This window comes from Rana temporaria, chromosome 2, assembly GCF_905171775.1.
Source record: "Rana temporaria chromosome 2, aRanTem1.1, whole genome shotgun sequence".
Lineage (NCBI taxonomy): Eukaryota > Metazoa > Chordata > Amphibia > Anura > Ranidae > Rana > Rana temporaria.
The window spans coordinates 333,208,517-333,223,387 of NC_053490.1; the positions used below are offsets into that span (position 1 = coordinate 333,208,517).

At 42.5% G+C, this 14,871-nt stretch overlaps 1 protein-coding gene and 1 long non-coding RNA gene across 2 annotated transcripts in view; one reads left to right on the plus strand and one right to left on the minus strand.

Annotated features, from left to right (window-relative positions):
- Positions 1–14,871, plus strand: part of LOC120927071 (transmembrane protein C1orf162 homolog) — a 68,000-nt gene that overhangs the window by 38,181 nt on the left and 14,948 nt on the right. The window contains exon 4 of the mRNA XM_040337499.1: positions 11,237–11,331. Within this exon, the coding sequence (XP_040193433.1) occupies positions 11,237–11,331 (95 nt within the window). The remainder of the gene's footprint in view (positions 1–11,236; positions 11,332–14,871) is intronic.
- LOC120927072 overlaps positions 1–14,871 on the minus strand; it is a 45,067-nt gene that overhangs the window by 22,999 nt on the left and 7,197 nt on the right. The window lies entirely within an intron of this gene.

The window sequence follows — 14,871 nt, forward strand, 5'->3', positions numbered from 1 at the left end:
AAAGTGAATAACTCAACACCAAGTTCACTGTATGGACCTCTTATATATTTGTACATGTTGATCATATCCCCCCTTATTCTCCTCTTCTCAAGAGTGAATAAATCTAGTTCCTCTAATCTTTCCTCATAGCTGAGCTCCTCCATGCCTCTTATCAATTTGGTTGCTCTTCTCTGCACTTTCTCCAGTTCTCCTATATCCTTTTTGAGAACTGGTGCCCAAAACTGAACTGCATATTCCAGATGAGGTCTTACTAATGATTTGTACAGGGGCAAAATTATATCTCTGTCTCTGGAGTCCATACCTCTCTTAATACAAGAAAGGACTTTGCTCGCTTTGGAAACCGCAGCTTGGCATTGCATGCCATTATTGAGCTTATGATCAACTAAAACCCCCAGATCTTTCTCCACTACAGACCCCCCCAGTTGTACTCCCCCTAGTATGTATGATGCATGCATATTCTTAGCCCCCAAGTGCATAACTTTACATTTATCTACATTAAACCTCATCTGCCACTTAGTCGCCCAATCAGACAGAGCATTGAGGTCGGCTTGTAAATTGGAGACATCCTGTAAGGACGTTATTCCACTGCATAGCTTGGTGTCATCTGCAAAGACAGAAATGTTACTTTTGATCTCAGACCCAATATCATTTATAAATATATTGAAAAGTAAGGGTCCCAGCACTGAACCTTGGGGTACACCACTGATAACATTGGACCATTCAGAGTAAGAATCATTAACCACGACTCTCTGAATTCTGGCTTTCAGCCAGTTTTCTATCCATTTACAAACTGATATATCCAATCCTGTAGACCTTACCTTACACATGAGCTGTGTGTGCGGAACTGTATCGAACGCTTTTGCAAAATCCAAATATATCACGTCCACAGCCACGCCTCTGTCCAGGGTTTTACTTACCTCTTCATAAAAGGAAATCAGGTTTGTCTGACAACTTCTGTCTTTCATGAATCCATGTTGACTGCTGCTTAAATAGTTTTTTTCCAGCAAGAACTCATCCATGTGGTCTTTTATTAAACGTTCCAGTATCTTCCCAACTATAGAAGTTAAACTAACAGGTCTATAGTTACTTGGTAAAGACTTTGTTCCCTTTTTAAATATGGGCACCACATTGGCCCTGCGCCAATCCAGTGGTACTATTCCTGTCTTTAATGAGTCCCTAAATATTAGATACAGTGGCTTTGAAATGACAGAGCTCAACTCACCTAGGATCCGTGGATGGATGCCATCAGGTCCAGGTGCTTTATCCACCTTTATTCTGTCTAAATATTTCTGGACCATATCACTTTTGAGCCATTGTGGATTTGGGGCTGTGTCACTCCCACCCCCATTTTGGACATGAGCTCCCCCATGCTCCATTGTATACACAGAGCTGAAGAAAACATTTAATACATTTGCCTTCTCTTTGTCCCCAGTCACCCACTCTAGATTATTTTGTAAGGGGCCTACATGCTCAGACTTCACCTTTTTACTATTAATATATTTAAAGAATTTTTTGGGGTTTGTCCTACTATCTTTTGCAATCTGTCGTTCGTTTTGAATTTTTGCATCCTTGATTTCCTTTTTGCATATCCTGTTATATTCTTTGTAACATTTAAACAACACTAGTGTTCCTTCATTTTTATATTTTTTAAAAGCTACTTTCTTATTGTTTATAGCTTTTTTAACTTTGACCGTGAGCCACATAGGTTTTATTTTTAGCCTTTTAAACTTATTGCCCATGGGAACATACTTTGCAGTGAGGTTCCACACAGTCTTTTTGAAGAATTCCCATTTCTGTTCTGTGTTCATATGTGCCAATAGTCCCTCCCGGTCCAAGTCCTGGAGAGCAGCCCTCATCCTTGGAAAATTTGCTCTCTTAAAATTTAGTGTTTTAATATTTCCTGTATGTATTTCTTGCTTATAGTTAACATTAAATGAAATCATGTTATGATCACTGCTACCCAGGTGTTCCTTTATCTGAACATTAGTAATAAGCTCTGCATGGTTTGAAATTATCAGGTCCAACAGGGCATCATTCCTAGTTGGGGCCTCAATAAACTGCACCATAAAATTGTCCTGCAATAGGTTTTTAAATTTTTGTCCTTTAACTGTCCCAGAAGTGCCATTAATCCAGTCAATTTCTGGGTAGTTAAAATCCCCCATTATTATCACCGTCCCAGACCTTGCAGCCCTTTCCATCTGTGCAAGGAGCTGAGTCTCCACCTCCTCATTAACATTGGGTGGTTTATAACAAACTCCAATGATTAATTTTGAACTACGCACATCTGTATGCAGTTCCACCCATAATGCTTCAGCCTCATCACACGCTCCATCAACCAGGTTCTCTTTCACGCTTGCTTTGAGGTCACTTCTCACATAGAGACAGACCCCTCCACCTTTCCTTTTTACCCTGTCTTTCCGAAAGAGAGCATAGCCAGGAATATTAATAGCCCAGTCATGTGAGGATTGAAGCCAAGTTTCAGCAATACCGATTACATCATAGCTCTCCTCATGCATCAGAGCTTCCAGCTCACCTGTTTTGCTTGGCAGACTTCTGGCATTGGTGAACAAACACTTAAATGTATTGTTACATTTTTCTCTGGTGTTTTTCATATAATTTATAGTAGTACAAATGGCACTATTATTTCCAATGGCTGTTTGCAACATGGGAACTTTCTTGTCACCTGCCATAACCCTCCCCCCATCTATCCCCATTCCACTCTCCATTAATGTCTGACCACTAACTGACCTGTCTGCTCCATGTAATTCTAATTCACCCTCCCCCTCAATCCTAGTTTAAATACTCCTCCAGCATTCCCATAAACCTCTCCCCCAGCACAGCAGACCCCCTTCCATTCAAGTGCAAACCGTCTTTAGCATATAGGCTGCACCCCAATGAAAAGTCAGCCCAGTGCTCTAGAAACCCAAATCCCTCCTTCCTACACCAGGTCTTTAGCCATGCATTCAGCTCTCTAATCTCCCCCTGCCTTTCCTGTGTTGCGCATGGCACAGGCAATATTTCAGAGAATATCACCTTGGAGGTCCTTCCCTTCATCTTGCAGCCTAGTTCTTTAAATTGATTCTTAAGGAGCCTCCACCTTCCATGTATACTGTCATTGGTTCCAACGTGGACCAAGACAGCTGGGTCATGCCCAGCCCCTCCCAGTAATTTATCCACCCGGTCCACCACATGCCGAACCCTGGCACCAGGGAGACAGCAAACCATTCGGTTGAAGCGATCCTGGCGACAAATTATTCTATCAGTCCTTCTGATTATAGAATCCCCTATTACCACCAACTGTCTAGGCCTACCTGCACTCCCCTCCCCACCTCTACTAGATGGGTTGCTCTCCCGGCTGTTAGGGGTAGCAGTAACATCTAGGGCTGCCACCTCTGTGTTTGCCACCTCCACATCATCACCCAACTTGGCAAATTTGTTTTGATGCACAAATACAGGACTGGCCTTCCCTTTCTTCACGCCCCTTCCACTCCCTCTAACTGCATTAACCCATCTCCCTATCTGATAATCCTGACTTTCCCCTCCACCCTCCACATCAACCTTACTGACCACTTGCTCAGCGAGCAGAGGACCCCTTTCAAGGTTGTCATTTCTACCCAGTGTTGCAACTTGCTCCTCCAGATCTCTAATACGAGCTTCCAGAAGGGCAACCTGCTCACATCTGTCACAGCGGTATCCATCTTGGAGCTGTTGCACCAATTTTGCATACATGTGACACACTGTGCACTGAGCAAAACCTTCAACCCTGCTAGCACTCATTTCCCAGTTACAATATAATTACTTGTATGAAGATTAAGATAATACTTACAGTTTTAGAAGACTCGTGTCTTAACTCTTGTTTTAAACTCCTGGTTATTAACTCTCCACTTCTGATCAGAAATTCCACACCAGATCTTAGCAAGGAGCCAGCTCTTATGGAGTTTTTACAGACACTTATATACTCACCTGTTAACAATTAGACACTCCCCTGTTAACAATTAAACACTCCCCTAAATTAGCAGAAAGGAAAAAAAAAGCTGTTTAAAAAGTGTCAGAGAAAAAAAGACAAACAATTGAACACTTGCAGCAGAAACAGTTAAAAGCAGCTAAAAGCAAATCCTGGTTATTAACTCTCCACTTGTAATCAAAAATTCCACTTCTGATCAGAAATTCCACACCAGATCTTAGCAAGGAGCCAGCTCTTATGGAGTTTTTACAGACACTTATATACTCACCTGTTAACAATTAGACACTCCCCTGTTAACAATTAAACACTCCCCTAAATTAGCAGAAAGGAAAAAAAAAAGCTGTTTAAAAAGTGTCAGAGAAAAAAAGACAAACAATTGAACACTTGCAGCAGAAACAGTTAAAAGCAGCTAAAAGCAAATCCTGGTTATTAACTCTCCACTTGTAATCAAAAATTCCACTTCTGATCAGAAATTCCACACCAGATCTTACGCATAGATATCCCTAAGATCCGCCAGGTGTAAGTGTCTTACACCATTGGATCTCAGGCTGCAATTTCAGGCTGGCCGCTAGGTGGCGCTTCCGTATGTTTTACGCAAGGAATATGCAAATTAGGATTTACGCCGATTCAGAAACGAACGACCGCCCGCCGCTTTTTTTTTACGTCGTTTGCGTTCGGCTTTTTCCAGTGTATAGTTACCCCTGCTATATGAGGGGTAGCTAATGTGAAGTATGGCCGTCGTTCCCCCGCCGAGTTTTGAAATTTTACGTCGTTTGCGTAAGTCGTTCGCGAATACGGCTGGACGTAATTTACGTTCACGTCGAAAGCAATGACGTCCTTGTGACGTCATTTAGAGCAATGCACACTGGGATATTTTTCGGACGGCGCATGCGCCATTCAAATAAAATGTAAAAAACGCGGGGTCAACACAAATTTGAATAAAACACGCCCCCTACATCCCCATTTGAATTACGCGGCCTTACGCCGCAACACATACGTTACGCCGCCGTAACTAAGGGCGCAAGTTCTTTCTGAATAAAGAGCTAGCGCCCAAAGTTAGAGCGGCGTAACGTTTTTCAGATACGTTACGCCGGGCGGACAGATACGCCAATGTATCTGAATCCAGCCCTTGGAATTTTGGCCAGCTGACTTAGAAGGGCCAATAATGGGAGCTATGTTATGTGCCAGCCTCCTCACTATAAAAAGGAGTGGGGGTAGAGAAGCCATGGTGCTATTGTATTGGAAGCTGGCTTTTATTTTATATTGTAAGTTTTGGGTAAAATGTTTTCTGCAGTAAGGCTTTCCTTTAAAACGTTAGGCTCCTGTTTCATGGGGTATTATTTTGGGCTTCTCATTTATTTTGAGGATGCATTGGTTTTTATTGTATGTTTATAGGTGTTTTTTTGTTTTTTTATTAGGTACAAAATTGTGGTACAAATCATATCTTAAAGGGTTTGTAAAGGCAATTTTTTTTTATCTTAAAGGGGTGGTTCCACCTATCTAGCAACCTAAACTTAAACATATGGGCACATTTCTTCTAAAAACACTTCGCCATCGACAATTTTTTTAAAGGTTTCATTACCTTTCTTTCGGCTCTGAGAAGCCTGCACTTACGGTCTCAGTGGCGGTGGGCGTGTATATTTTCTTCCAGGATAGCCGCTATGCTTCCTGCAGTATGTTCTGCTATCTCGCGCTATTTCCTCATGTCACATGACCATTGCAGCCAGTCATGTGACTAGGGCGGCTACAATAGCGCCATTTTAACTACTGGCAACGTGTCTATATGAGATTTTTAATAATACATTTTGTTTGAAAATGTGTAGTAACAAGTTAGTCTAATGGTGAAATTTGTCTGAATGCAGGCATTGACTTACCTTTTCTATCAGCTGCTCGGTGCCTTCTGAGCAGCTGATAGAAAAGATCGCTCTTCTGTGTACTTGGAAGGGGGCGAGTCCTTTACAGGACACTGCGCCATTGTCATAGTAACTGTGCAGTGTTGACGGCGCGCCCGCCGTCAACATTGCGCATGCGCGGGATAGAGCGGTGAATGCTGGGAGTACAGCATTCGTCGCATCCCGGAAGACACAGACTTCAGACTGCCAGGGCTTTAGACTGCCAGGAGTAAAGATGGAAACGTCCATCGCCCTATGTCACAAAGTTTACTTTTTGATGATTCCAGAGTGACGGCGCATAGAGTAATGGGACGGGTGAGTACATTATTGTACACTCAATCAGCGGGAAAAAGGATTTGTTTTAAAAAAATGAATTTCGGGGGAACCACCCCTTTAATAGCTTCCTTTACCTTAATGCAGTGCTGTTTTCATGTCCTCATTGTTCGTTTTTGCTCTCAAGTTGCTGTAATTCTTCTCTGATCTCCACACTTCCTGGTTGTCTGTTTCCTGATGACCACAGTGCTGGAGCTTTCTCTCTGTGATGTGTGATGTGGTGTGATTACTGTGTGTCTAGTTTCTAGTTTCGTTTTCCAAACCATCACTACTCTATGGCTCTGTATGCTCTGTAAAGCAGAGAGGCAGGAAACAACATGCAAAAATGAAACTAGAAACTACAGGTACATTATATGATTGATTTTTATCAATTTTTAATCGTTTTTAATTAACTATTATGGGGCAGATCCACATACATCTGCGCCGGGCGCAGCGTATGTAAGATACGCTACGCCGCTGTAACTTACTTTGATTTGGTTTGAATCCTCAACGAATTCGCGCCATAAGTTACGGCGGCGTAGTGTATCTCTCGCAGTGTAAGGGCGCGGAGTTCAAATTCGGCGGGTAGGGGGCGTGTTTCATTTAAATTAAGCATGTCCCCGCGCCGAACAAACTGCGCATGCGCCGTCCCTAAAATGTCCCACCGCGCATTGCACTAAATGACGTCGCAAGGACGTCATTGGTTTTGACGTGAACGTAAATGGCGTCCAGCCCCATTCATGGAACGACGGCCATACTTAACATTGAGTACGCCACCATATAGCAGCTTTAACTATACGCCGGAAAAAGCCGAACGGAAACGACGTAAAAAAATGCGACGGCCGCTCGTACGTTCGTGGATCGTCGGAAATAGCTAATTTGCATACTCGACGCGGAATACGACGGAAACGCCACCTAGCGGCCGGCGAAAAATTGCATCTTAGATCCGACGGCGTACTACGGCGGATCTAACCCAGATGCCGTCATATCTTGTTTTGTGGATACCAAAACAAAGATACGACGTGCAAAATTTAAAATTACGTGGCGTATCAAGAGATACGCCGGCGTAATTTCTTTGAGGATCTGCCCCTATGTCTCTATACCCTGTAAACAGTAATTTCAGCAAAACACATTTTTTTTATTTACAACCCCTTTAAATCAAGAGAAACAGTGTATAGGAATCATTATTATTGAGAATTATGACAAAAAAATACAGTAGATGATAAGATTATTACATCAGGTTATAGGTGCTTTTTTTAGGTTAACCTTTTTTTTCCTTTTGTTGCTGCAAGGCTCCCTTGATGAAAAAAAAAAGTAGGCTTTTGTGTCAGGGGTGGAAGTTAATGTTTGTTTCTTTTGGGAGTTCTTGATTTTATTTCATACGGCTTTTTTCAGTCTTAATTTTAGAGTGCAAAAGTACCAGTACCATCGCATGATAGTGATGGCAGTGCGGGTACTAACAGAGGCAAATTTTGAGAAGATTCTGCATTACACCACAGGATCCACTGGATGGGTGAGTACCTTAAAGTGGAGGTTCACCCAAATGTATAAGTTCCCCTTAAACAATAGTGCTCTGCATGTATATTCCAAGTTCGCAGTTTAAATTTTTTTAAAACGATTACATACCTTCTTTCTGTGTCCTGAACCAGGCACTTCCTGATTTCAATCGTGCGGGACTGGGCGTGTCGCGATCGCCACATTGAATCATGGTATTGATGACCAGTGTCTCGTCACGCTGACAAGGATAATATTCTTATAACCAGCAAGAGACGAACTCTCGTGAGATTTGACACGTCACATGACTCTGCAGCCGGTCATGTGATGGTCATTCCCTTACCTTTTCATCAGCTGCTCAGGGCGTTCTGAGCTTTCGCTGATAAAAAAGAACTGTTGTCCTGGTCACAGCGGGGCGTGTCCTTTTCAGGACGCCGCCGCCCGTTGTTATGGCAACTGTGCAGTGTTGCCGGCGCGGCTCGTCGTCAAGCTGGGAAATCAGCATTCACCGCATCCCGGAACTAAATACAGGAGGGCTTCAGAGTGCCCACAATTAAGATGGCAATGTCCTTCTTACATTTTTATAAAATATATTTTTCGGGGAAATTAACATCCTGGCCACTGCAAGAACGGGACTGGTGAGTAAACGATTTTCTATCTAAACAGCAGGAGAATAATCTTTAAAAAAAAAAAATGTTTTCCCGCGGAATCCCCGCTTTAAAGTGTTACTAAACCCAGGACCCTGCATTTACTATATCTGGTCTCCCACAGTATACAGAACATAAAAATGCTATTGTTTTAGTAAATATAAATTGCTAAATACCTTTTCTCATCAGCAGTATATATCAGTCTTATGACTTCTATCAGTTCATGGTTAAAGATTGTAGGAGTTTTCATACTGCACTGAGCTGTCCTATTAGGATCCAGGACCCCTGACCCTCTGTCTGGACAATGCTGATTGGCCCTGTGCTGATCACACGCACTCTCCCATGGAAAAACTCTCTAGCAATATACACCAAACTGAGCATGTGCAGTCTGACTCCATAAGCTCTGTCTTATTCTGACCTGTTTCGGAGCCAGTAGAAGAAGGAGGATCTGTACATACAGCCTTTTTACACAATGCAGAGGATTAACCCTTTAGGTTCCACAGTGAGTATAACAAGCATGCTTTACTGCATATACACACTGATTCTACTGATGTGGGTTTAGTAACACTTTAAGAGTGTGCAACCCATCACAAAGTCCTAACTGGGAATATATATATACATATATATATATATATATATATATATATATATATATATATATATATATATATGTATATATATATAAATAACGATATATATATGTAGCACTACCCCCAGAGGAGCTGCTGGATTGTTTTGGGTGGCATGTTACCTCTATTTCCTCGCCGTCTAGGGTATCAGATGAGAGTTGAGAAAAAGTTCAATGTCCACACTTTAGACTTCTTTTTCTTTGCTTTATTTGCTGAACTTGGTAAAAGAATAAAGTAATAGTTGAAGAGGTAGAAGGGTAACAGGTAACAGGTTCAGGTGTACAACTTCTGTCCGGAAACACTCCTGCTTCCAGCGACACAGTTTTTGTTGCCACTATAGCCAGAGTTGGTATTGCGCACCTGGATAGGCCTCTCTCACTAGCCTAGCAGCCAGGATGGCGCATGGAAATTTTGGTAAAGTCTCTGCCACAGACCTTCTCAAAATGGAGATATGTTCGGTCCAAAATCCTCTCAACACAGGATTCAGCACCCGGATCTCTCCCGATCAACTTCTTGTGAACTTAGAACTGACAGGCGACCATCATTCAGCCTTTCAGTAATGGTGCGTCCTTCGATGAAGTTCAAGGCCTCTCCTGAGATACCAGCCTCATGCTCGATGCTCTCCAAGATAGGTTCTTCATTGAGTGGCTTCCTCCCTCAGGACGGACAGCACAGGACCACTCTGCAAATGTAGACCCAGTCTGACTACAGGGCCTACTTAGTAGATCACAACCCCGGACCAACGTGGTCCCGTAGCCAGGAACACTTGAACATGCACCCCCGGCCAGGAGGGCCACACACACGGGGGTGGGGGAGGGTGGGCTCGACAGACCCAGGATCGATGACCCCGGACCAATGGCGTCTATCCCTTAAGTAGTACTCCCCAGCATGCACAGCGGGGCGATCAACCCCCACTTATTGGCTGCCGAAGGGGAACATCCAAAACACCTTGACCTGACTGCTGCCACCCTTGGCCTGGGGTGGTAACAGCACCCCAGACAACAATAGTGGTCACTCACAGTACAGCCATGGCTGGAACAGAGGCCCAAATTTGGTGAAAAATCATACGGTCTGAGTCAATCAACTCTTAGACTACCCTCTAAATTAAAAGCAGCGCCGGCTAAAAAGTAGTAGGCCGCTACATACTGTATATCATAAATATATATATATATATATATATATATATATATATATATATAAATATATATATTGTGACAGAATGAGGCTCTGTCCCTATGAAATTGGAGGTAAAAGGGGCACAGGTGTAGAGTTTAAATGGAGAAAACTGCTCTGTCAGTTTTCTCCAGGTTTTGCTAGTTGAGAATGGGCCTCTGTAGTTTGGAGATCCCTCAGAGACTTGGGTGGGATGGGATCTCCAATCCTGTGTCCAGGTCTTATGAATAGCCAGCAGGTTGTGTTCCCAGGTGCACACAGCCCATATAATGAGGGGCTGGTGAGAGCAGTGTGTGCAGCTTGTCACTGCTGCTGTATGATGACAGTCCTGTGTGTGGAAAGCTGTCTGCCCTGTGTGAGACTACATCCCTGGTGAGGAGGGACTTTGTGGCTGACGGACTGCGGGGCTGGTAGAGATGAGGCGACTAGCAAGTCCAAGGGGGGCTGAAGGAAGTCCTGAAGTCTGAGAGACAGTGAGCTAGCGCAGGGGCTGGATAATCCTGTTGAGGCCAGGAGTGGGCCGGGTTAGCAGGTAACTGCAAGGCAAAGTAAGCCTAGGAGCCAGGAGGCTTGGCATTTTCTTTTATGTGAACTTTACTGGAGAAGAACCCCTGTGTGGGAAACTCAAATGTATGAACTTTTGTTTTGTTTCCTTTTAATAAAAATGGGCTGCCATGCCCTCAAACCTGATAACTGACTACTGTGGACTTGCTGGAAAAACACATTTACCACTTGAGCTAAACACCCCCATTTCACAATATCTATATATATAAATATATATAATGTGTTGGACGGGCTGGATTTAACTAATTTGCTAAAGTGCGCCTTATGCAATCCGAAGGCTTTCAGATTTGGCTGGATAGATTTTTACAGAGCCTTTGGTGACATGATTCTATGTTTTACAATCTATATGGCTTGGACAATATGAGGCAGGGTCAAGAATGCCTAAAGTGCATTCCAGGCTATGAAAATGACCCCTGGGAGTTGAATGTTCTACTGTAATAGGGGTCATTGAAATCTTTATTTATGTTCACATTTGATATTATTGGCTTTATTGTATTACTGTTACCTATAAAAATCTACTGTAGACTGTAGGCACCTAAAACACATATTTTTTCTTTGCAGCGTTGATGCGATTATATTAGCATTTTTCTCAGGCGCAATGGTGACACTGCTCATCTTTGCATTGATCTTCTGTGCTATTAAGGTCAAACAAAAAGGTACACAATAGAATTTTTTTAAGTCTGCTTCTTTCTTATTTTTTAAGCTTTGCTTTTAATGTATAGTAATGTTATATGTGCTTTCTTTCATTATTTCTTTAGGCTCTAAAGGGACTTTTGGGACTAAAAAGCTGTTTTTAATTGGTATTTTTAATGTTTTTGGTACATAAATAAAAATGTGTGTGTGTGTGTGTATATATATATATATATATATATATATATATATATATATATATATATATATATATATATACACACAGTCCTGATCAAAAGTTTAAGACCACTTGAAAAATGGCAAAAAATCATATTTTACATTGTTGGATCTTAACAGGGTTCCAAGTAGAGCTTCAACATGCAACAAGAAGAAATGAGAGTGAGACAAAACATTTTTTGAAAATAACGATTAAACTGAAACAGGCTGTTTTTCAGCTGATCAAAAGTTTAGGACCACATGCCTTTAAAAGGCCAAATCTGTGCAAAGATGTGGATTCATTGTCATTCTCTGTCAGGTAGTCACACGTTGTGATGGCAAAGGCAAAAAAAACTCTCCCTTTTTGAACGTGGTCGGGTTGCTGAACTACATAAGCAGGGTCTCTCAAAGCGCGCCATCGCTGCTGAGGTGGGACGCAGTAAGACAGTCATTTGGAATTTCTTAAATGATCCTGAGGGTTATGGAACAAAAAAGTCAGAAGTCAAACGTCTTCAAAAACCTTGTCTCCTTGAACGCCACAGAACTGCTTGTTTGGACTTTGCAAGAGAGCACCAAACATGGGACATTTAAAAGGGTGAAGAAAGTTTTATTCTCTGATGAGAAAAAATGTAACCTAGATGGTCCTGATGGTTTCCAACGTTACTGGCATGACAAGCAGATCCCACCTGAGATGTTTTCTACGCGCCACAGTGGAGGGGGCACCATAATGGTCTGGGGTGCTTTTTCCTTCAGTGGAACCATGGAGCTTCAGGAAGTGCAGGGGCATCAAACGGCCGCTGGCTATGTCCAGATGTTGCAGAGAGCATTCCTCATGACTGAGGGCCCTCTTCTGTGTGGTAACGACTGGGTTTTTCAACAGGACAACGCTACAGTACACAATGCCCGCAGGACAAGGGACTTCTTCCAGGAGAATAACATCACTATTTTGGCCCATCCTGCATGTTCCCCTGATCTAACTCCAATTGAGAACCTTTGGGGATGGATGGCAAGGGAAGTTTACAAAAATGGACAACAGTTCCAGACAGTAGATGGCCTTTGTGTGCGGCTGTCTTCACCACTTGGAGAAATGTTCCCACTCACCTCATGGAAACGCTTGCATCAAGCATCCTGAAACAAATTTTTTAAGTGATCAACAATAACGGCAGAGCTACTCATTACTGAGTTCATGTTTGGAAGTTGGATTTCTGTTTTGGGGGGGGTTTAGTTTTTTTTTGGAGGTGTGGTCCTAACCTTTTGATGTTTTAGTTTATTCGTTGTTTTCATTAAATTGAATGCTCAAAAAATGTTTTGTCTCACTCTCATTTCTTCTTGTTGCATGTTGAAGCTCTACTTGGAACCTTGTTAAGATCCAACAATGTAAAATATGATTTTTTGCCATTTTTCAAGTGGTATTAAACTTTTGATCAGGACTGTATATATATATATATATATATATATATATATATATATATATATATATATATATATATATATACACACACACACTGTTTTTAGACCCCTGGTGCCCTTTGGCACTTTTTGTGCGGTTCTTTGGACCCTTGCAGACACTAATCGGTCTTTCCATATAGCCCTGGTATAGCAGTGATGTCTATCAGTATAATGTGTTTCCAATGTGTTTCCAGTCTATTACCCTCTTGAAGCATGCTCCCAGTCTCCAACAACTCCTATAGCATATTCACAGTTTCTGACAGTCTTCCACAGCTTGTCCACAGTCACTGACCATCTCTTGTATTTTTCTGTACTCTCTGACCATCTCTTGTATCTTGCTGTACTCTCTGACCATCTCTTGTATTATGCCCACAGTCTCTGACCATCTCTTGTATTATGTCAACAGTCACTAACCATCTCTTATATCATGTCCACAGTCTCTGACCACCACTTGTGTCATGCCCAGAGACTTTGGTTATCTCCTGTGTCATGTGTGCAGTTTCTGAATAGCTCTTGTATCACGTCTGTAGTCTCTGACCATCATTTGTATCATACCCATAGTCTTTGAATATATCCTGTTGCGTGTGTAACACCCTCTAGTGTGCTACTAGTGTCAGAGTATGTAAAATCATAGCCTGACTCATGCTTAAACCCTATGAGTCTGTAATTGGGTCAGGGTTACTAGAGTTCATGGCCGCATCACTCGTACAGGCAGCTCTCTGGTGACCCCCGCCCCCCCCCCCCCCGGTTCTGGAATGCTGGAGAATGTTCTAGATTCTAGAGGGCAGAGACTAGGAGGGTTGTCCTGCATATTCAGGGGCCCTTAGCCAATCCCTATGAAGTGGGCCTGGCAGGGGACTAAATGAGCCCCTAAATAGATATGAGTCATGCTTGCAGGGGAGTCAGGTGGAAGATGGAGATGCACTGCTGAGGAGGCTGTGGGTGGCCCTTGAGGCAAACCTCCTAGTCTGGGAGGGGGGCTCTGCCTCGGGTCGGGGCTTGGGTGCTGGCTCGGAAGGATCTTACCACAAGAGGCGTTGTAAGGAGGCTTTCCTGAGAGGCAGTGGGAGCAGGAAGGGAAGTGAGTACTACAGCATAGTGCAGGGACCTACAAGTGGAGAGACTGCCCCATGTAGCAGGTCTCTCTTGAAGACAGAGGTGTGCTTAAATCCTCTAGCCTTGCCCTGGTAAATCTACAGAGTCAGTCGGGTAGACTGGTGAAGAGAAGCAGCCAGGTGGGCTAGCATTTTCTGAAGAGGTAGAGCTGGGACCAGTGTCTACAAGGGAGTGGAGGAGCTCCAAGATGCAATTCACACCACATTGCACTTCTTACTAAAGAGATCCTAGCCTTTAAGGGGCTGTTGCTAAATCTAACATTAATTGTTAGTCTGTGCAGAAGGATCAGTTGGAGCTAAAGTAATACAAATAATGGTAAAAAAGATGAATCCGCCCTTTTTGTGTTCCCACCACTGTGCTTATGAACAAATAGTGATAATCAAATTTGCAAACGAGTGAAGCAGCTACTTTAAAAAAAAATCAAACTGTCAAAAACATATTCTAAAACTTTAAAATTAGTGTAATAAAATATAAGCAGCGCTGTAAACAATGTAAGATGAAATATCCGTTTTCACAGGTATTCAAAAATAATGCTAATGTCCATAAACATCACCATTCAACCAAGTGAATATGTGCACAAATTCCAAAAAATATATAAATGTGTTTAAATATTAAATATAAGTCCATATATCACATCAAGTAGGTTTGTGAAAAAATAATGATAATAGCTTCCAATCTTCCACCACACCCGGTGCCAGTGAATCCTCTCCCGTCAGATGCAAAACTCACCAACTCAAATTGCCTTACACTCTCGTGTTCAGTTTGTAAACATGTACAAAAAGACC